Genomic DNA, 22,741 nt, shown 5'->3' on the forward strand with positions numbered 1-22,741 from the left:
GTAACCATTTTAACAATATACGGTTAAGGCTGATTAATTCTCTCTTAATATAAAGGAGGATTATCATCACTGTAACATTTTTATCAGAAATGAGAACATTATCCTGAGCTCTTCGATTTCCCTCTGTTCTGCTGTTTTAACTGATATGGTATCAGAGCCATTAATCCTTGACGGAGCTCCCTTGCAAGACTAAAAAAGGTAGAAATTATTGGTATTAGGATTAGAAGACTAAAAAAGAATTGGACTAGTTGATTCCGATATGAAAGAATCTTGGAATTATTGGTATTAGGATTAGAAGACTAAAAAAGATATTTTAAAAAATTAAAGAATCAAATTGAAAGTTTGTATAAATTTAGAAGATAAAAATATAATTTTACCAATTAAATATGAATAAATTTTATAGTTTATAGAAAGGTAGAAAAATATGCTAAATTCAAAATTCAAAATTTTGTAAATCCATTTTTGAAAATAAACTTGCAATTTTGTCTTTTTAAAATATTTCTATCTTTGATTCAAAATCTTCCTCTAAAAATTTTGAATTATTTAAATTGTTTAATAAAATGTGTATAAAATAATAACACCCCTGCATTTGCAGACGAAGACTTCTTGTTTTACTGAATTTTCAAATGGACACATATTCTTTAATTATATTGATAAAAAAATGGATGATGGATCAAGCCATCTCATGATAAGGGTCATAATTATGATAAAAAGGAAATAAATGAATTGGATACTTTCCTGCGGGCCAAATAATATATATATATATATATATATATTTTAGAAAATATCTATTCGAATAAGAACGAGTGACAATGTGACATACGATAGCGTAGATACATACACACACATATTGGCCCTCTTGTCTCTTAATAAATTGAGTCAATTAATTTAATGTTCAAAACTCAATTTGTCAATCATTTAATTTTTAAGCTAATGCAATCCAATAAAGTGTAATATATTTTTATGGTTCAGACATCGCTGTTCTTGTGAGGGGATTAATAACATTGGAAGATTGTGAAACATAGAAATTTCATACAAGCATTAAGGCTTTTGGTTGAAAATAAAATAAAAACAATAGAAGTGGACAAATATGCCTTCGGCCAGTTAGGGCTTGTTTGTTTTCTGTTTATTAAAACTGTTTTTTGTTTTTGAAAATATAAAAATGTAAAAAATTGTTTAATTAAGTATTTTCAATTTAATTGTTTTTAAATTTTTTTTATTTTTTTAGACCAAAAAATAGAAACAACTTGAAGTTATTTTTTTTATTTTTCTTAATTTTAAAATATACTATATTAATTATTAAAAAAATACAATTACTTCAATTAATTTCTATCATAAATCACTAACATTATTCATCTACATTATCAATCTATTTTTTAAATTTAAAACTATTTTTAAATTAACATAACCAAATTAATTTTCATTTATTTTGTTTTGAAAAATAATTTTAAAAATTATACTACAACACAATTTTTAAAAATAGAAAATGAAAATAGAAATCAAACAAGTCCTTAATCTCTAGAGCTTGTCTATCACTTTGTTTTTTTCTAGGTCATTAACTTTTTCTTTTAAAAATAATTTGCTCAGTTTAAAATAGGTGAATATCCAAGTAAAGCTGGTGTTTGTAGTAATGGGGTTATGCAAATTTTATACCTATCTTACATCCTTTCAACAGTCTTCTATTTCAGTTCCCATCAACAATTTAGTCTCAGTACGAAATTAGTAAATTTTCAAGTCATTTTGTTAGTTTTTCAGCAGTGGGTTTAATTCCCACCTCACACCTTTTCAATAATTTTCTTTTCAATTGCCAACAATAATTTAGTCTAAAACAAGTGAATTTTTAAGTGACGATAGTACGACATTATTCTCAATGGTGGAATTGTACAGATTTTTAAGTGAGATCATCAGCTTTATATGATATGCTGTCTTGGGAAATGACATTTAAGAGCTCTATTGAAAATATTAAATACAGCTAAAAATGCTAAATATTTTTAAAATTTTATGATATTTGATTGAAAAGGGAGATTAATATATTATGTATGGCGGGGATGATTAGTCTTGTATGTGGATTATGATATATGATACTAATTAAGATTATTATTTTATGTAGTGTATGTAACCGTATTAGACAATTGTTCTTTCATACAAAATTATAATATATGATTTTGCACTCTTAAAATAATTCCAAAAAAAAAATTCTTGCACATTTTCATGTTCCATGATTTTGCTAAAATTAATTAACCATTGTTTCTTTCCTATATTTTTATTTTTATTTTTTTGGGTTGCAGTATGAGACTCGTGAGACCAAATTTTCCATCTACCCTTGTAAAATAAACACACCTACATGGGCATACTTGGCGCATGAGGATGTGTTTATATTTTTTTTATTTCTTTATTACTCACAAGTATTTTTTATTGAAAGCAATCATGTTTGAGATACGGTTGAATACTAAATGTAAATATATCTCTAAGCAAAAATTCAATCCTTAGTTCATTATATTATAAAGACACGGTTGAATACTAAATGTAAACATATCTCCAAGCAAAAATTCAAACTTTAGTTTGTTATATTATGAAAAACTAGTCCCTTTTTATTTATATTTTTAATAAAGATATATGCTATTTTCATGTATTATATGAAATCTATATTTTCATGTAATATTTTTCAATCAAATATGAAATCTACCTTTTTGATCATATTGAATTCTGAACAAAATTCTCAATCACCCAATTTTTTTTGGTCATTTCATTTCATTCTATTCTATCCTTTACACATCTATTCAAACACTAATAATATTTACATGTCTGCTGAAAAAGAATGATTTATTTGGAAATGTAAAAAAGAATAAAATAAAAATATTGTAATTACATAAAATTTTTTGAAACACCAATTATTGGGCTTTTCTTGACTAGCTAGGCTTGTGCTTCGTGTTTAAGGTAACAATAATGCAGTATGTATCATGGTTTAAAGTAAATATTGCTTTTCCTAGTGTTTAAATCCATGATTTCTGTTAGGGAAAACCCATGAAATTTTAGGTAGAGCTAAGAATATAGGTCGAGTTATATAAGTTAGCTTAAATAATTGATTATAAGAGTTGGGCTGGGTTACATTGGGAAAAAAATTGACCCAAATAAAAATGAGTTTTTTTACTTGAACCAGATAACCCGTGATCTATATGGCTAACTTTGATGGGTTAGAGTTTTAACCCATATTATTTTTAAGAAAATAAAAGATTAAAAAGATGGAGAATATGGTAGATTCATGACTTTTGTTAAATTGATGAGCATGGCCACGCTAGCTCAATTCATATAATACAAGTTGAAAAAATAATGAAGTAATATTATATTGGAACTTATCATTATTTTCATTTAGGTGCATTCTTATAAATTTATTAAAAAAATAAATTAAAAATAAAATAAAAATGGGTTGGCATATTAATCCATTTAACCTACCAACCCTCAAGAATTAGATTAGGTTAGGATTTTTTCAAGTCATATTAAAATAAGTTGAACCTAACTTAACTCATATTTTTCTAACTCATATGGGCCAACTTATGGTTAGAATTAACCATATTCCCAACTCTAATTTCAAAAATTTATAAAAAAAAAACATAAGTTTGCAAAACAATGGAAAATATGATTGGCTCCCTTTGGATAGGCTTGGGCCTCTTATTGGCTGGCCTTGTCTCTCTATTCAAATGTTGCGCCCAATCCCATCTTCTTCTTGATATATGAACTTATAACATGTGACCCAATATGTTGTAAAAGATAATTAATTAAATATTCCTCAACTAGTTTATGTTGTGAGATGAACCTTGATCCTCTTATGATTTAGTAAGAAAGATAAAATAAAATCAAGAAATTTTAGAACCTAACTGTTCTTTCAAATTTAGAGGTTTGCATAAAGCCTCAAAAAAATGCCTCAAGGTGAATCTCAAATTATAGTTTGATATACAAATCATCTACAATTTAGGTAATTATGCAAGTCTAATAATGCTATATTTTTCATTAGGTACAAATAATGAGTTTGGGATTGAGCTTGATACCAATTGGCTAAAAGTAATTAAATAAGAAATCACACACAAGACTAAATTAAAATTCACTTTACAACAAATAGACATATAATTATGTTGGAAAATAAGGACATAGGCTATATTCAATGAGCTAAGAAACGACTTAAAAGTATAGGATGCTATACTCAAGAATTATGTTAATCAATTAAGTTTTAGATTCTAAGAAACAAATAATTTTTTGCGGCTTGCAAACTGAAAAATCATAATTAAAGAAGATAAAGTTCATTCAAACTAAGTGATTTCCTCTCAATTATCAGCTTCACATTCTCATATTTTCTATCACCATTAATATGATTTATTTTATTCACCTTATTTGAAGAATTGATATATGAAAAACTTGTGAGACCCAACCTCCCTCCTCCCACCCCTATTAAATTGGACTCTCTAGATTTAATTTGAATAGTCCAAATTAAATATATTTATTTTGATTTTAATTTTATATTTATTAAAATAAAAAATTATAAACTTTTAATTAAATCTTATAAGTAGTCTATAAGTAGTCAAGACATATTATATTTAATATGGATGATAATAGTAGTTCTAATAATGATTTAATTATATTAAGTTTAAAATATCATGACAATGTTTATTTATAAGATGAAATGTGTAGATAAATACACAATTAGGTTATAAGTAAGAGAAAATGGGACAGAGAGAATCATGCACAACAAGAATTATCCCGGTTTGGTCCAAGACCTACATCTAGTCCTCTTGAGAAACACTTAAGAGATTTTCTCACTATAAAAATCCAATTACAATCCCTATAAGTTATATATCGATCTCACTCACAACTCTAACAAAGGTTTTTATAGAACTCACCTAAAATTAGCATACATGCTTTTACCCAACATAACCAAAACAAATAAAAAAATGTAAACTGTAGTTCACTAGAAATTGCTCTTGAAAAAGCTAGATAGCAAAAACATTTTAAGTACCCAAATACTCAAATTCCAACAATGATATTTAGGAATTACACAATTAAGCTCGGATAAATAACAATATGCTTGCATCTTCAAATTTAATCCTTCATCTTTTCGTAAATCATTCATCAATTGTCATTTTTCTTTTTGTACTTTGTCATGATTAACTTTCCTTCTTTTCTTGGTCCCAACGGCTAATTTCCTGTGTGTCCATTGTCAATTATTCATTGTCCCCTAATTTTGAATAAAGACAATCGATCAAATTCAGTTTCCAAAAATATGAATTCTCATTTGAAACAATTTTAATATTACTTGTTCTCAAATTGATAAGTATATTTATTAAAATTTTTTATAAATTTTTTATTTTTAAAATATAAATAAAAATAAAAATAAAAAATATTAAATCTAAACAGTTTAGATTTAGAGGTAGGGGAGGCAACAACAAGAAGAAGAAGAAGAAGAAGAAGAAGAAGCCGCCAACAAGCACGCTCATCCTCTGGTCTAGACTCTAGTCTTGCTGATGCAAAATCAGAGACCGGCCACGTATGATTAGATATGCACCATCAAATTATATATATCTATATATTTTCAATTTTGTCGCTGCTGAAAAAGTTGACGATAATATATTAATGCATAATTACATTCATAGATGAGATAGGATCACGTGCTTCTCCCATCTAGATCTTTAGATTTTAACATTATGTGCGTGAGATGGTCTTATAACTGAAGCTTATTCTTGGTGACAGCCTGCCAGATTTGACAGAAGATAAAGGATGGTAGAAAATGATGAAAAAAACAAGAAGCTGGGAGAAAAAGAGAAGATAATTACGGTGATTCCAATTACAATAATCCATATCGCATTGTGTTGCTCAGTTACAATAATCCATATCGCATTTTCTGTTTAGTTTCTCAGTTACATTTACTCTGCATTGTGTTGCTCTTTTCTTTACCATGTTCTGCTTGTGTTGCATGCATCTCTGTTTACTTTTGCCCTTTCACCTTTTTTTCACTGCTGCTTTTGGTTTGTAGCCTGTGCTCTTCGCTATTCGGCCTTCAATGCAAATGAAGTGACAATTTTTCATGGTAAGGGGAAAAAAGGAAAGGAAGAAACTTCCAGCTGGCTGACGTAAATTATGCCAACAAATGTACAAGTTTTACGTCCAATTTAAGAATTGGATGAAATTTATTATAAAATAATATCCATTTAATCTCAATAAAATTTTATAAATAGATCTCCAAATCTGAAGTCCTTCACCAACCGAGACTAGATTTCTCCCCAAAAAAAAAAATGTTGACCATTTTACTTTTTTCGTTTTTATATTGCAAAACCATTCCTCACCACTTCTATGTATAATTATATGTAACTTTTGGAATCAGGTACTTAGCTCCACAACCAATTTGCATTGCATCACAGACATGGCGTTGCTTTTCATTCTCTTCTCATCTATCTTCCTCCTGTTTCTTATCTACAGAACAACACGAACAAGAGAAAATCTTCCACCAGGTCCTCCAGGTCTTCCTCTCATCGGCAATCTTTACCAGCTTATTGGCTCTGATCCACATCGCTACTTGTGGCATCTCTCCAAGCAATACGGTCCTCTCATGTTCCTGCGCTTTGGCATCAAGCCCACCATAGTTGTTTCCTCTGCCAGAATAGCCAGACAAGTCATGAAAACCCACGACCTTGTATTTGCTAGCAGACCCTCCATGCTTGGTCAACGGAAATTGTCGTACAATGGCTTAGACCTGGCTTTCACTCCCTACAGTGACTATTGGAGAGAAATGAGAAAATTGTGCGTCCTCCAACTGTTTAGCTCTCGGCGCATGCAGTCCTTTCGTCCCATACGAGAAGACGAGGTTGTGCGAATGATTCGAAAGGTATCTCAATCTGCTGCTTCTCACAGAGTGATCAACTTCAGCGAGACGTTGATGTCTTTCACAAGCACTTTAATTTGTAGGATTGCTTTCGGGAATAGGTATGATGTGAAAGATGAAGTGAGTGAGAGAAGCAGATTTCATGGACTGCTGAACCAAGCTCAGGCTTTGATGGCGGAATTCTTCTTCTCAGACTATGTGCCATGGTTGGGGTGGGTTGATAGACTCAGGGGGCTTCTCAGTCGATTGGATAAAACCTGCAAGCAGCTCGACATTTTCTACGAACATGTCATCAACAAGCACATGAATCCACAAAAAAACCTCAAACCGACCAACAAGACATCATTGATGTATTTCTTCAAATAATGAATGCTCCTTCAACGTCACTTGATCTCACTTTGGATCACATCAAAGCCGTGCTCATGGTAAAACTGTCCTTTTTTTCTGCACTCCATTGTAATATATTGTCTTTTTGTAAAGGTTATTAAGTTTCTCATGCGTGGATGCAGAATATATTTGTAGCGGGAACGGACACGAGTGCAGCGACTGTAGTTTGGGCGATGACCGCATTGATGAAGAATCCCAGAGTGATGAAAAAGGTACAAGATGAAATCAGAATGTTATGTGGCGAGAAAGATTTTACAAGTGAAGATGATATAGAAAGGCTTCCTTATTTCAAAGCGGTGGTGAAGGAGACTCTGAGACTGTTCTCACCTGTGCCCCTACTTGTGCCAAGAGAATCCATGGGAAGGTGCAACATAGAAGGGTACGAGATTGAACCAAGAACTCTAGTTTTGGTGAATGCATGGGCTATAGCAAGAGACCCGAAGACATGGGAAGAGCCAGAACGATTTTATCCAGAAAGATTTTTCAACTGTTCAGTTGACTACAAAGGGCATGATTTTGAGCTGATTCCATTTGGAGCTGGACGTAGGATTTGTCCCGGAATGCAAATGGGAGTAACCAACGTGGAGCTTGCACTTGCTAATCTTGTTCGATCTTTTGATTGGGAATTGCCTTTTGGTATGGTGGAGCAAGACATCGACACAGAGTGCATACCAGGAATAACCGTACACAAGAAAAATGATCTCTGCCTAGTCGCTAAGATCCACAAAACATAACTGACTGGGCATGTGCTTCTTATTTAAGATAACAATAACGCAATGTGTAATAATTAGGCCATGGAATTCCACAACTTTTGTTTGTTTTAGGGAGTTTTTAAATCCATGATTTTGTTTGGGAAACACCCATTAAATTTCAGGCCTATAAAAAAAAAAAAACGCATTGAACAACATTGCAAAATGAGATTGGGTCGCTTCGGTTGGGCTTGGGCCTCATGTTTGCTAGCCTTCTTTCTGCATTCAAGTTTTGGGATATGAGCTAAAGCAATATGACCCAATATGCTGGATAGTATATAATTGATTGAATATTCATCAAGTGGTTTTTGATATCAGATGAACTTTGATCCTCTTATGAAAAAAGCACGAGGAAGATAAAAATACATTCAAGTAATTTTGAAACCTAACTATCATTCTTCCAAATTTATGGATGGCATAAAACCTTAAGAAAAATTCTTCAAGGTGAATCTCAAATTATACTTTCATATCTACAATTTAGGTAATTATGCAAGTCCAACAAAGAATCAGATCCATTGAAATCCTTTTACATTCTTCAATAAAAAAAAATTCATTTAACATTAAAAAAAAAAACAGAACTGTTGCTAAGCTTCAGCAACTGAGTTAGCTTCTTATCTACCTTCGCTACATATCATATCTGTCTCTTTTTTACTGCTTCCTCATCTTCTCAGAGCCTGATTTATCAAAACAATAAATCTTATAGAATTAAAAAAATTAATGTTATATCTCACACACAGACAGACACACATACACACTCACACAGAGAGACAGGCAGGCGCGCGCGCGCGCACAGAGAGAGAGAGAGATCATAACTTACATCTCATTATATATAGGGTTAAAATCAAACTTCATTAATTCATAAATACATAATCACGCATAGATATTAATTAATATAGCAATATTGAGCCAAATAATTAAATATCGTCCAAAATCTTTTCAACTTTTATAGTTAACTCAGGTCACTTTATAATTAATTGACCATCTCAAACTACAAATGATGTGATCAATAATTCTCTCATTGTTCATATGTGCACAAATAGTATGACAAACATAACCATAGTAGTGATATTATTATTATTATTTTGAAGAGAAAGTATAGCACTTTAAACTAAATCACATGTTTCACAGGATTAGACGTTAAAAAAAAAAAATTGCAAAAGCATTGATGGTCCTGGCTGAGCAAATAATATGATGTAGGAAAGATGTTTCCTATAATTAATGTTGATGGATGATCATGAAGAGAAGACCAAAATTTAATTTATTGATGTGTGTTGCGGAAATGAAAAGGAAATTAGAAGGCAAATCACATTGTGTCGATGATTCCAATTTGGAAGGAAACAACGTGTATTATATATGAAATAGTTATTTTCTTACCAGCAGCCTCTCTACCAAAACAGTCGCAAATCGTCCTGATCCCCTTTCATTTCTTTTAACCTGATATTATACATCAAAGCAAATTAAGTATATGACAACGATTTACATACTTTTAGATATTTTATAAAACTACACATAAAACACCATACAAGACGAACTATATATCTATATGTATGTATATTGTTTGGCCTGAACATTTGCATTAGCTTCTTACTTGCTTTTTGCTTCCAATAGATCTCGTCTATTTGGAAGCTCAAGAGTTATACTGCTTCCCTCACCTTCGTCCATTGAAAGCCTAGTACATTCTGTTCATGAAATTTTCAAACAAGTTGCTCATCATTAAAAGAAATGTTCCATGAAAAAGAAAGTATGGATGAAGTCAAACTTTGATTTGCTCACCGCTAACATAATGTTTATGTATGAGTCATATAAAATCAGAATGTCACACTCACATAACACCTCACATTACATAGTGCAAAATGCCAATTTGATGTCACTATTTTCACACGTCACTTCCTTTTCCAACTAAAGTATAGTAATGACTATAGTGGCAATATTGTAAATTAATTGAATAATATATACTCTTATAAGAAAGCCACACTTGTGCAAAATGCCAATTTAATCATGTTTAGCAATTTACATCGTCACTTACTTTTATAACCTACGTCGTAAATGCAATTATGATGACATCAGTTATATAACAGAGGGGAAAATTAATATTATTTGCTACACTTATTTTTATTCAATACATCTAGTGAAGCGGAAATATCTATTTAACTAACACAGAATGTAGCATATTTGGACTAGTGAACTGAGCTTAACAAACTAACGAGAGACCTGTCAAATATAAAATGACCCCATGTGATAAGGATACATATTTTCATGTCACGCTTCATGCATATGCATCTAATTAAGCATAAATATTACATTATACTGAGCCAAATAAGGAAACACTGCTTTTGAATCTTGTCAATTCTTATAAGTTAAGAGCTCACCTTGTGATGCTTCCCAAGGATCATAATATTTGCCATGTATTTGTACAGTAGGAATATGAGCAATCTTGGACAAGTGTCGTCCTCTTTGAAAATCATACCTTTTAAGTAATTTAGGGCAACCAGAGATATTCAGCTCCAAAAGAGAGGATGGCAGCTCATCTTCTGGCAAGGATTCAAGCTGTGGACAGTCTGAGATGTAGAGCTCTTCTAAAGAAGTAATGCATCGAAGCCCTTTTCCATCTAACAATTTAAGATTGGAGAAATCGCATATGTCGATACGCATGAGAGAAGTGGGCAATAATTGATGCTTCAATAAATTACAGAGAATCCTTTCACTTCCATCACCTTTAACCTGAAGTCCTGAGAGAGAAGCCAACCGTTGGAAACCCCAGTCTTTTATAGGCACGGAAGATAGTCGCTCACAGTCGACAATGAAAAATGATTGCAAGTTAGAAGGCAAACCACATTGAGGCAATGATTCCAAATTGGAAGCTGAGAAAGAGAGAAGTATTTAAGGGTAGCGAGGGAATCAATCTGCACTTCTGACATTGATCTGAGTTGTTTGCAATCTGAGAGAACAAGAGATTCTAAGGTAGGAGAAGACCCCCCAACTTGTGTAAAGGTTACCAAATCACGACAACTTCAACCACCAAAATTTTAAGCATAGGAAAACAACCTAATAGAAAGGATGTCAAGGAATCACAACTATTTCTAATTAGCAAATATTCAAGTCTAGTGTAGTTTTGCCAAGATTCCTGAGGTGGGAGTTCTAATTTCCCACAATCTTCAATTTTAAGTCGTCGCAATGAAATGGGCAAACCATCAATTGTGAAGGACTCTATGGATGGGATACTTTTGAGATACAATTTTTGAAGGTATTGACAACCCGGCATCATTCTGGGCAAAAATTGCAAGTTGGAACAATTAATGATTCTTAGACGTTTCAATGAGTCTAGTGAATCATTTTCAATAGCCCTCAAGAATTCCTTTCCCCTTGGTTAACATTCAATTTTGGAATTGAAGTAATCCATTTCAATGCTAATAATTTAGCTCCCAACTGATTGCAGTGTAATATATCAACCTTTCTCAATGATGGAAGCTTGTTGGGCATGTCTCCCCTCAGCTTAGGACAATTATTCAAATGCAAATGTTTGAGACTATGAAAAGGAAATTTGGTACCCTCACCTTCAAATGGTAACCATTGCTCCCAAGCTAGCATATTTTCAAATTTTAGACTTTCCAATGACGGGAATGGATGAAATGGAGAGGACTTTGTTTGATTGCAATAGAACTCATGCCCAACTATCTTTACAGAAGTCATTTCTTGAATTGAAAGCTTTTTAAGAGAAGGTAATTGTCCCAATGGTGGAAGTGATGAGCAATCTTTGCAATTGCTTATGCATAAAAAGTAACATTTGTATATGAAGAATCTCCGACCCAATTTGGAAAGCTCCGGCCACCATATGGTTGATGGTCAATCTCTGTAACTTTGTTGAAGGTTGCATCATGTTAAGTACATTTTGCACTATTGTTGGTGAATACTGAGAATCACTATCCCATTCCAAAACTAACTCCTCAATTTTCTCTCTCATCTTCAAGTTTGCCTCAAAAGCATCAATGGGATCAAGCACATTTTGTAACTTCAAAATGGAAAGCTTACCTTCAAGATGAGGTAGCTTTTTTAACTCCCTAATTCTCAATCCATCTGATTGTTTTCCCACCACAAAAGTACTCATACTATGAAGATTTTGTAGTTTGGTGATTTGTGCCGGCATCTCCTTCAAAGCAGTGCCACTAATGTCCAAGTGACGTAGATTGATCAGCTTTTCTATGCTCCTAGGAAATTCATTGAAAGACTTGCAATATGATAAGGGCAAAGTTTGCAAATTGCAAAGTGTGAAGGTCGCATCAGGCAACCTTGTGATTTTGGTGTGGGAAAGATCAAGATATCGCAAATGTTGCAAATTGCCAATTGAATCAGGTAGCTCAGTGATGTTGGAATACATAGACAAAGACAATACTCTCAGACACTTTAGTTTTGGCAACAAATCATGTGAGACCTTTTTGCTCAAGACAAATGAATTTATAAATGCCCAAGTTTTTTGAGGTAGAAAAGTCCTCAAAGAATTTTGGTGATAAAAGACCTTAAACATTTTAAAACCATCATATCCTTGTCTAGGATACGATAAACGGCGAACATTTTTTGAAATTTTGTCTCCTTCTAACCAAAGACAACTGTTACCAGATACAACTCTGGCTAAATCAATGATGAGATCATGCATGATGAACTTTTCTGGATCACCTTCATGCTGTTGAATGAAGGATCTAGATAGTAATTCATTAAAGCAGTTATCTGATTCTATCTCCAATATCTTCCCTTGGGAGTATTGTTGTACAAAACCTTCAGCCATCCATAAAAAGACCAATTGCTTCCTATCCAATAAGTGATCTTTTGGAAAAATTGAGCAATAAGCAAAACATTTCTTTAAATGTGGGGAAGATAAACATAACTCAAATATAAAGAAGTTAAAACATCGTCACTTGGTATGTCCCACACATTACTATTTAGAATTTTACACCATTCCTTTTCATCCGCTTTTGAACGCAAGAGACCTCCAATTGATCTAGCAGCAATTGGTAGACCACAACATTTCCTTGCAATTTTCCTTCCAATTGCTTCTAGCTTTGGATGCTTCTTATGATCCTCAATTTTAAGGGCATGCTTGGCAATTAAAAACCAACAATTTTCATTTGAGAGAGTTGACAATTTATACGGAGGAAATGTATGTGTGATTTCAACAACTCTTTGTTGGCGAGTTGTGACAATGATTTTACTTCCCCCTTTTCCATTGCGAAAAGGAGAAACTAGATCATCCCAATCACTATATTTCTCATTCCATAAATCATCAAATACAATCAAAAACTTGTTATCCTTCAAGCTATTTTTCAGTTCAACTCGAAGGAAATCTAGATTTTTACTATTATAGGCTTTTGAAGTGACAGATTCTAGAATATTCTTGGTCACCTCAAAGGCATTGAAATCTTCTGAAACACATGCCCAAGCCTTCAAATCAAAATGCTTCTGCACTTCCTCGTCATTGTAAAGGAGTTGAGCAAGGGTAGTTTTACCTACCCCACCCATGCCCCAGATAGTGATCACTCCTATATCATTACCCTTTGCATTTTCATCACGCACAAGCATTTTCAACATTTTGTCCTTATCATCCTCTCTACCAACTACAACAGATTCATTTATTAATGAAGTAGTAGTTGTTTTATGAGCCCTCCGGCTAACACTTTGCAAATGAGGGAAATCCTTTTGTTCAGCGAAGTGTTTAAGCCTTCGGTAAATTGCTTCAAGCTTCATGTTCATGTCCCAGTAGCAATCACCAAAAGTATAAGAAAGGAAAGAGTGCACCTTATCAGCAACGCCTTCATCAGAATCTTGTTCCACCTGCCATCTGAGAGAGTCAGTGTTGATTTCATCTAATAAATCCTCTGCATCATAAGCGGCATCTTTCAACTCTTCAAGCCATTTCTTGACGGCAGGGCCAGTGATTTGCTTCTCTTCAGCATCATTGAGAATAGCATCAAGGATAATGAGAGTTATCTTCAGCTCATCCAAGAGTGAAACATTCAGGTTTCTATCCTTAACAAAATCTCGAAATTTACTTGAGGTGATAATGTCTAGTATGGTCTGGAAGGTCGGAGAGAGAAAGGCTCCTAGTACTGCTGCGTCCATGCTTTATCTTGGACAAGAACTCAGGTAATGAGGTGTGAGATATTTTGAGAGTGAGAAGAGTTTGATAAGTTGCAATGGATTTAAAGATGGTTTACATTGACTGTGAGAACAGTTGATTGGAAACTTAATTGACTTTGACTACTCTACTGGGATATTCTGGGAATACTATAAGGAGGAAGAGAGATAACTATTTGAAAAAGTCGTCACATGATTAAAGTTATCTTCAACTCATCCAAGAGAGAGACATTCAGCTTTCTATTCTTCATGTAAGTCTCGAAGCTCGCTTGAGGTGATCCTATCTAGTAAGGTCTTCACAGAAGCAGAGAGCAGTGCTTCTCCCACCACAGCAGCAAACTCCATGCCTTGTTTTGTTTCAGAACTCAAAGGTATTGCTTAGAAAATTGAGAGAGAAGAAAGTTTGATCGGCAGCGATACAGTGAAGCTAGTTTAGATTGACTGAGAGAATACTTTGACTACTTTGCGCGTTGGAATATTCTGGTTTAGACTGAAGGAGAGGGCAACAGCAACATCTCTGTTCTTTCTTGGAAAAGTCTACCTTTTTTTTTTAATGTTTAAATAGAAAGTTGCCAGAAAAGTTCACCATGTATAATATTAGAAGAAAAAAAGAAAAAAAAAAAACTAAATGAACACTAGACTATTGAAATTAGTCTTTCAATTCTATAGATCAAGTTTAATTCTGTTATTTTTTAAATTACAACTGAATCAAATTAAATTATGAGTTGTTTAGCCTAATTCTTTTCATAAAAGTTTAAATTCAATCTTATTCAGTTCTTTGTGTGCAGCCCTGATTTCAACATTACGAAATAATTTTCTAAGCTGTTTAGTTTATTAAACATGGATGGTCTTAAGAAGGACATGTATTTTCAATATGTAGGCCCATTCACAGTAACTTCTTCGTTCTTTCATGAAAGAGAGAGACTAACCAAAACCATTCATTTTTCCACATGGATCTTCTAACGGTATTGTTGAATGGAAAATATCAACGAGAGAGGATTTTAAATTTTTAAGATAATTTTTTTTTGTGGCTTTGCTAGATTTAATATGAGAATTGATAATTAAAAAATATCTTTATTTTATATTTAATGTATATTAAAATAATAAGTTACTTGAAATATTTAAAAATTAAATAAAATTTTGGTTGTTAAGAAATCAATTTACAGTCTAAATGGATGACGAACACCTTTTGCTAGAGTGAATTAAAAATTGTCAATGATGTCTCATGTTGACATACAATGGTGGAGATAAGTGGAGACTAGCAAAAGCTACAGGCACTCCTAACTTTTTAATTTTTTTCTCAATAAATTGTAATATTTATATATTTTTAGCTCCCTTTGATACTAATAAAATTTAACTTAAACTAAACTTTAATAATGACTTATTCAAGTGTTAAAAGATTATGGCTGCTAGGATGGTCTTCTAGAAAAAAGTTCTTTTTGTAACAACAAAACTATTGAAATTCTTGTTATGAATTGTGTTTTACTTTGATATAATTTGGTTTTGTTGATGAAAAGATTATCAATTATCATGTTGCTATATTTTATTTTTCCTAGATTAAAAATTAAAAGAATTAAATAATAGATTAACTGAGCAATTAGCAACATAACTTTTTAAATTGAGCACAGTTTTGAATCCTAAAGATACATTTGTAACATTCAATAGAAAGAACATCTACAATTTTATTGAGAAATTTTACTCTTCAATTTTTTTTTTACCAACAAAGATTTAATTAGAATATGAATTAAAACATTATGAGCTTGATATACTCAAAATTCAAAAATACCACTTTTCATAACTTGACTATTACGGGTGAATTGTATCCGAAGTTTTCAAGAGGATGGAAAGTTTAATTTTTATCGTTTGATTAACATATTACAAAGGCTTTACTAACTCTTTCATTGTCAATGACAACTTGAACGAGTTTTTTTAGCTATAATTTAAAATTATAAAAACAATGCTCCCAAAAAGATGGAAGATAAATTTTTTCACTAATTTGATTGTAGTTTATATTAAGAAAAACTTGTTGAAAATTTACCGCACACATGGTTATTGATACGTTTATGTTATGAATCGAGGAGCAATACTTAAAGAAAAGAAAATGCATGTTTATTTTAGTTATATATTTTTAAAATTGATTGTGAATATATTGAAGCATTTATGTTATGTTATGTTATACACCCACACACATAATTTTTCTTCAGTTATTGTACATGAATTGTAATTCGACCCCCTAAACAAAAAATCTTGAATCCGCTCTTGCTCACATGAAATGAATAATAATGATAATGATACAGTAGTCAATATCATTGGCTAGAAAATATTTATTATATATGAAGAATTTCATAATTCTAAATAATTTTCTAAACTGTTTAGTTGATTAAACATGCATGGTCCTAAGAAGAAGGACTTGTATTTTCAATATTGGGAGGCCATTCACAATAACTTCTTTGTTCTTTCGTGAAAGAGATTAACCAACAACCGTTCATTTTTTGCAAAAGTATCTTTTATTGGTATTATTGAATGAAACATATCAATGAGGGAGGATTTTAAATTTTAAGATACTTTCTTTTTTGTGGCGTTACTAGATTTAATATGAGAATTGATAATTAAAAAAATATCTTTGTTTTAGATTTAATGTAATTAAAATCATAAGCTACTAAAATATTTAAAAAATAAAATAAAATTTGGATTGTCAAGAAAACCAATCTAGACTTCAAATAGATGATAAACACCCCATGTAGAGCGAACACTATTGTAAAAATTTCAATACAACACTTCATACTTGTCTTTAAAAAAACGATAAAAAAGTAAGTTTTATAAATCAAAGGGTATTGATAATTTGTCTCTTAATATATTGAGTCAATTGATTAATTTATTGATTCAAAACTCAATTTGTCAATTAATTTTAATTCAATAGCTGGAATCCAATGAAGTAGAATAGATTTTTGGGAGAATGTCATTCAAGGCCACCACAAGAAAAAATATAGCACTTTGGGCTCATATAATTCTTAATCTTTTTTCTACAAGCCATATGATTGATTCAACAATGTTTTTTTGATGTAAAAAACCTAAAATACCCCTAATGCGTTCTTCCAAATCATCATTTATAAAAAATTCATGTTAACTTAAAAATTAACAAGTAAAAATACTAAATTGACAACAGAATATTTTAATTTAACATTAGGTCAGTCTTTAGTTGGATTAGTTGCATTTTTAAAATAGAATCCTAAGTTTCCCTAAAAAATTATATAACAAGCAAAAATTATGCCAATAACAACAAACGCATGGGGATTTTTAACAATTCAATCTTTGATTATTATAAATTGTATTTTTAAAATAAAATTTCAAGTTACCCTAATAAAAAAGTAACAAGTTAGGGTTCTACAAATAACATCTATACGTGGATTTTCACTTGTCAACATATGGATTTTGAGTAAATGATGACTTGAAAGAAAGTTGCCTGTCAAAATTTGAACATCATGTTGTCAATATATAAATACTTAGTTGTAAGTAATAGAACAACAAAATGCATTCATATCAAGGTATTTAGACCTTTTTCACATCCAAATATATTTCATTTAAGAGAGGAAGAAGAAGAAGAAGAAGAAGAATATAGGTTGTGTTAGTCGCTATTCAACATCATGAGGATCATTAGTTTTAATGGTATGCTCAACTAAAAGCAAAGACCTCATCAATCAATCCATGACTAGTGCAAGTGTCGTTTCAAAAAAAAAAAAAAATCTTCAAAAATGACATTTAAAAACCCTCTAAAAATATTAATTATAATTAAGATGTTAACGTCTGATCTGTGAGAGGGAAAGACTCAAAACACACTTGAAAACATGAAGCGGCTCTTGAAACAAAAATAAAATTTTATTACAGACTCAAATATAATTGCTCTAAACTACTAAACTTTTTACTTTAATTTTCTTTTCTTTTTGGTGTCACTCTTCTTTCTTTCATCGTTTTCTTTCCTCTCTTCTCCTTTTTACCCATGCCCTCACGGCAAGAGAATTGAAAATACTAGCAAGAGAGATAAAAACGGATTAATTTGTCTTTTATTATATTGCTTAGACTATGAATAAGAGGTTTAGATTGAGTAACATAAATCCATTGAGTTGATGGATTTTTTACTTATCATAATAATAACTATTCGACTAAATTGAACAATTATAAATATTATGTGTCATGTGATACTTAAAAAGTATTAAATTGTATGCAATTCCTTCAATAGGTATCTTATATGTCACGATAATAATCATTCGATATTTAGAAAGTCATAAATTTCAAAATTTTGCAAACAATGTAGTCGAAGAATGGTTTGATTGAGAGGGTTAATTTTAATTTTTAAAAGAAATATATCTTAATAATTTAGTTCAACAATTAAAGGGAAAAAAGGGCATATGGTAGTGGTTATGTTGACTTGAAGTTTCTAATAGTGATTTGATTATATTAAGTTTAAAACACTGTGACAGTGTCTGTGTGTGAGATGAGTGTGTAAATAAATATAGTTAGCTAAAATGAGAGAGAGAAGATGGAAGAGAGAGAATCATGCACCACAAAAATTATCCTGATTCAATCTCCTAACCTACCTCCAGTTCTCTTGAGAAGCGGTCAAGAGATTTTCCCACTATAAAAATCCAATTACAACCCCTATAAGTTCTACAACGAGCTCAATTACAACTCTGACAAAGCCTTTTACAGAACTCACCAAGAATTAATCAGCATACATGATTTACACACCCACCTAAAACTAAAAAACAAATGTAAAAAAGTAGTCACTAGAAATTGCTCTTGAAAAGCTAGGAGCAAAAACATTCTAAGCACTCAAATACTTAAATTTCAACAATGATATTTAGGAAGTATGTTATAATTAGCTAGGATGAATAATAATTTGCTTGCATCTCCAAATTAAATCCTTCATCTTTTTGCAAATCATTCATCAACATCAATTTTCTCTTCATATTTCGTCATGGTCGACTTTCCTTCTTTTTTTGATGATTAATTTCCTCTATGATCATTGTCAATTCTTCGTTGTTCCTGATTTTGCAATAAAGACAATCAATCAGGATTCAATTTCTTGAAATATCAATTTTATTTGAAATAATTTTAATATTATTTGTTTTCATCAAAACTAATAACCAAATATTGGCTCAAAGCCAGAGGTTGACTTCTTAACACATTGGAATTAATAAATTAAACAATGAGACTCATGGAGGCCAAATATTTTCTCATTTACCTTGAAATACCTGGAAGATCTTTGTATCACAAAATCTTCAATGACAAAGGAATATCAGTAAAAGTCTGCAAACAATATATTTAAAGGAGTATTGTTAAGAAAACATTCTTAGTTACAAATTTCAGATATATATATATATATATATATATGAATTAATAGAGGGTTCATTACTTTCTTACCAACTCTCAATTTTAGCTCATCCACACAACAATACACATCCATTTTCTGACACTATCTTACTGATTTTAAGACACTCTTTTAACATACCAAAATAAGCATCTAAGGATTAAGGTGGGGAATTATTCAATCGAGAGAGATCTCCAGGTAAATTAAAAGTGTGTCAATTAAGTCACTAATCTCAATAAACTGAACTATGTATGTAATACTAAATCTAGATATCATACCTTTGTTGTCCTTATTGTTGCAGAAGTAACATAGAAATGATGATTCAATTCAACCACATGACAATTGAGAAAGCTGAATAAGGAAAACATCATAAATCAAATTTTCTACCCAACACATAAAATGAGCATCAAAGGAACACTTTTTGAACACTATCATGGTTTTGCTAAAGTGGAAAATATATATATATATATATTATATTTCTAAAATTATCATCTTTAGGTATATGCTCATTGATCAATTGTTCTGATTAATATTATATAAAGGAGATAAACTAGTGACTCGAACTAATTTTTTACCTGCCTTCCTTGTTTCCATATGACTCTGTTCTTTAAAACACAGCAATTCTATTGATGTCCTCACCTCTATATTTTGACATGAATTACCCAAACAGAATATCAAATTAGATTTGACAACACTATGAACTTTCAATCCCAATAATAATTAAAAAAAAAGTGGTAAGTATTACCTGACATGTGACGGTTTTCAATAGACTCGTGGCCATTGCTCTGGTTATTCAAAGCCAATAATATCTGCTTAATGAAATTTTAGAATAAGTCATCAAAAAAAAAGGGCAATATCCTAGAAAAGGAAAAATATTTTGTCAAACTTTAGATTTATGCTTTATATGTAATGTGAGAATATAAAAATAAGATATTTGTAGTCACTTGAAATTTCATATAATGATTATATTAAATTAAAAAACATTGGATTAGTGTATTATTCCGAAATAATTAAGCCTCAACTAGATCAAGATCATCCTTTACCTTGAAATATCAATGTTGGAAGGTTCTATATATGTCACAAAATCCCAGAGGACTAAGGTATTAAAGTGAAAGTCTACAAAATATTTAACTCATTAAAAAAATATTAGGAAAAGAAAAAATATTTAACAAAATAAATTTGAAAAGTAGAACCCATCATAAAATGTGTTGCATGTGTTTTGTGTGCGTGCGTGTGTGTACAATATATAATCGATTCAGAATTTCAAGAATACGAAGAGAGGATTAGTTAATTCATTTCTTACAAGCTCTTGAATCATTTTGTGCTGAAAACGGAGCAATTCTTCTGAACTCCTTTCATATTTTCTAACTTGACAATATAAAAGCAAAGAATCAGATCATGCTTTTAGATGTTTTTGTAAGAAAAATTAATTGAACATTAAAAAAGAGTGAAAAAAACCAGAACTGCTTCTTAGCCTCAACAACATGGGTTAGCTTATTGCCTACCTTCCCTGCATGCATATCATATATGTCTCTTTTTGACTGCTTCCTCCTCTTCTCTAACCTGATTTATCAAAACATGATAAAATGATCAGAAATTAATATTTCTTAACAAATACACACACAGTCACTTCATTCATAAATATCTAATCAAGCATAGATATTAAATATGCTATATGGAGCCAAATAATTTTAAATATAGCTCTAAATCATTTCAACTTTTATAATTAGTACTCATGTCAATAGTCACTTGATGATTGATTGACCATTTCAAACTAAAAATGACATCATTGATAATTCTCTCTTATTCTTTTATCTTCAGATGTGCATAAACAGTATAGCCAATTGCTTATTCAAAGGAAAAGCTACAATAACAAGTTGGCAAACCATGATTTGATTTTTAAAAAAATGAAAGATAGAAAGGTGAAACATGCTAGCTATAACACTGTAAATCTTATATTATAATTACCATGCATATTAGTGACATTGGTTGGAATATGAAAGCTCACCATTTGAAGCAATGCACTATCGCAAGGATCATAGAATTCACCATTAATTCTTATGGTTGGAATATGAGAGATCTTGGACAAATGTTTTCCTCCTTTAAAATTATATCTTTCTTCTAATTTAGGACACCCAACGATATCTAGCAAAAGAAGAGAGGGTGGTAGCACATCTTCTAGCAAGGATTCAAGGTTTGAACAGTTCCAGATGGTGAGCTCTTCAAGAGATGTGAGGTGTCGAAGCCCTTTTCTATCTAACCGTTTAAGATTAGAGAAATCATATATGTAGATATACACAAGAGACTTGGGTAGTAGTTGATTGTTTAGTAAATTATGGAGTATAGTTTCACTTCCATCACCTTCAATATGCAATGTTGAGAGAGAAGTCAACTGTTGAAAACCCCAATCTTCAATTGGTATACTAGAGAGTCCCTCACAGCCACTAACTTCAAAAATTGTAAATTAGAAGGCAACCATAGTGAGGCAAAGATTCCAAATTTGGAAGCCTTATTAGAATAAAAAGATTGAAGGTTGGCAAGGGAATCAATGTGTACTTCTGACATTGACCTAAGGTTTTTGCAATCTTTGACCTGAAAGGATTCTAAGGGAAGAGCAGACCCCCCAACATATATAAAGGTCTCTAAATTATGACAATTGCTATGCCAAGCCTTTTAAGCTTGGGAAAACAACCTAATGAAAAGGATGTCAAGGAATGGCAACTGTTATGAATATTCAAGTCTTTAAGTGATGTGAAGGTTTGCCAAGATTCCGGAGATAGGAACTCTAATTTCTCACAATTTTCAATTTTAAGTTGCTGCAAAGAAGTGGGCAAACCATCAATTGGGAAGGACAAGGTTAATGGGATATCTATGAGAGACAACTTTACAAGAAAATAGCTACCCATTATCATTTTTGGCAAAGACCGCAAGCTATCACACTTCTCAATTCTTAGATATTTCAAAGAATCCAAAGAACAATTATCAAGATCTCTCAATAACCCATGTTCCCCTTGCTTAATGTATAATTTTTCAATAGATCCAATCCATTGCAAATCTGTTGATTTTGCCTCCAACCGTTTGCAGTTTGAGATAAAAACCTTTGTCAATGATGGAAGGTTGTCGGGCATGTCTCCTTTCAACATTGGACAATCATATAAACCCAAATGTCTAAGATAACGAAAAGGAAATTTGGCACCTTCACCATCAAACAATGTCCATTCCTCCCAATAGGCATATCTCTAA

The 22,741-nt window shown here is 31.4% G+C and overlaps 3 protein-coding genes, 1 long non-coding RNA gene and 1 pseudogene across 4 annotated transcripts; 1 reads left to right on the top strand and 4 right to left on the bottom strand.

The window, feature by feature from the left end:
* The first annotated feature begins 6,395 nt into the window (after window positions 1-6,395).
* On the top strand, window positions 6,396-8,078 carry LOC129317962 (6,7,8-trihydroxycoumarin synthase-like; annotated as a pseudogene).
* A 299-nt stretch (window positions 8,079-8,377) lies between these two features.
* On the bottom strand, window positions 8,378-10,860 carry LOC129317963 (putative disease resistance protein RGA4). The gene is made up of 4 exons (XM_054962417.1): window positions 10,374-10,860; window positions 9,593-9,683; window positions 9,379-9,438; window positions 8,378-8,678 (listed from the first exon to the last, which is right to left on the bottom strand). Exons 1-3 carry the CDS (start codon window positions 10,654-10,656, stop codon window positions 9,390-9,392), a joined length of 423 nt encoding a protein of 140 aa, XP_054818392.1. The 5' UTR covers window positions 10,657-10,860; the 3' UTR covers window positions 8,378-8,678; window positions 9,379-9,389.
* An 853-nt stretch (window positions 10,861-11,713) lies between these two features.
* On the bottom strand, window positions 11,714-12,784 carry LOC129317300 (putative disease resistance RPP13-like protein 1). Its single transcript, XM_054961652.1, has one exon. The coding sequence runs from the start codon at window positions 12,782-12,784 to the stop codon at window positions 11,714-11,716; it is 1,071 nt and encodes a 356-aa protein (XP_054817627.1).
* Window positions 12,785-12,858: 74 nt separating this feature from the next.
* LOC129317301 (putative disease resistance RPP13-like protein 1) lies at window positions 12,859-14,572 on the bottom strand. The gene has a single exon (XM_054961653.1). The coding sequence runs from the start codon at window positions 14,113-14,115 to the stop codon at window positions 12,859-12,861; it is 1,257 nt and encodes a 418-aa protein (XP_054817628.1). The 5' UTR covers window positions 14,116-14,572.
* Window positions 14,573-19,368: 4,796 nt separating this feature from the next.
* LOC129318009 (uncharacterized) lies at window positions 19,369-22,740 on the bottom strand. The gene is made up of 5 exons (XR_008595145.1): window positions 21,507-22,740; window positions 20,244-21,061; window positions 20,074-20,139; window positions 19,777-19,849; window positions 19,369-19,437 (listed from the first exon to the last, which is right to left on the bottom strand). It is a non-coding gene; the product is annotated as an uncharacterized LOC129318009 (long non-coding RNA).
* Between the last annotated feature and the right edge of the window lies 1 nt (window position 22,741).

This window comes from Prosopis cineraria, unplaced genomic scaffold, assembly GCF_029017545.1.
Source record: "Prosopis cineraria cultivar Desert tree isolate PC_DT_omini unplaced genomic scaffold, ASM2901754v1 PC8, whole genome shotgun sequence".
NCBI lineage: Eukaryota > Viridiplantae > Streptophyta > Magnoliopsida > Fabales > Fabaceae > Prosopis > Prosopis cineraria.

Excerpts from the sequence above, each read along its gene's own strand:
- LOC129317963 (XM_054962417.1), bottom strand. The coding sequence starts at position 10,656 with ATGCGTATCGACATATGCGATTTCTCCAATCTTAAATTGTTAGATGGA. Across the intron at positions 9,684-10,373 it reads TCCTTGGGAAGCATCACAAG|AATGTACTAGGCTTTCAATG; the intron begins GTGAGCTCTTAA and ends TTTCATGAACAG. Across the intron at positions 9,439-9,592 it reads CTATTGGAAGCAAAAAGCAA|GTTAAAAGAAATGAAAGGGG; the intron begins GTAAGAAGCTAA and ends GTATAATATCAG.
- LOC129317300 (XM_054961652.1), bottom strand. The coding sequence starts at position 12,784 with ATGGCTGAAGGTTTTGTACAACAATACTCCCAAGGGAAGATATTGGAG.
- LOC129317301 (XM_054961653.1), bottom strand. The coding sequence starts at position 14,115 with ATGGACGCAGCAGTACTAGGAGCCTTTCTCTCTCCGACCTTCCAGACC.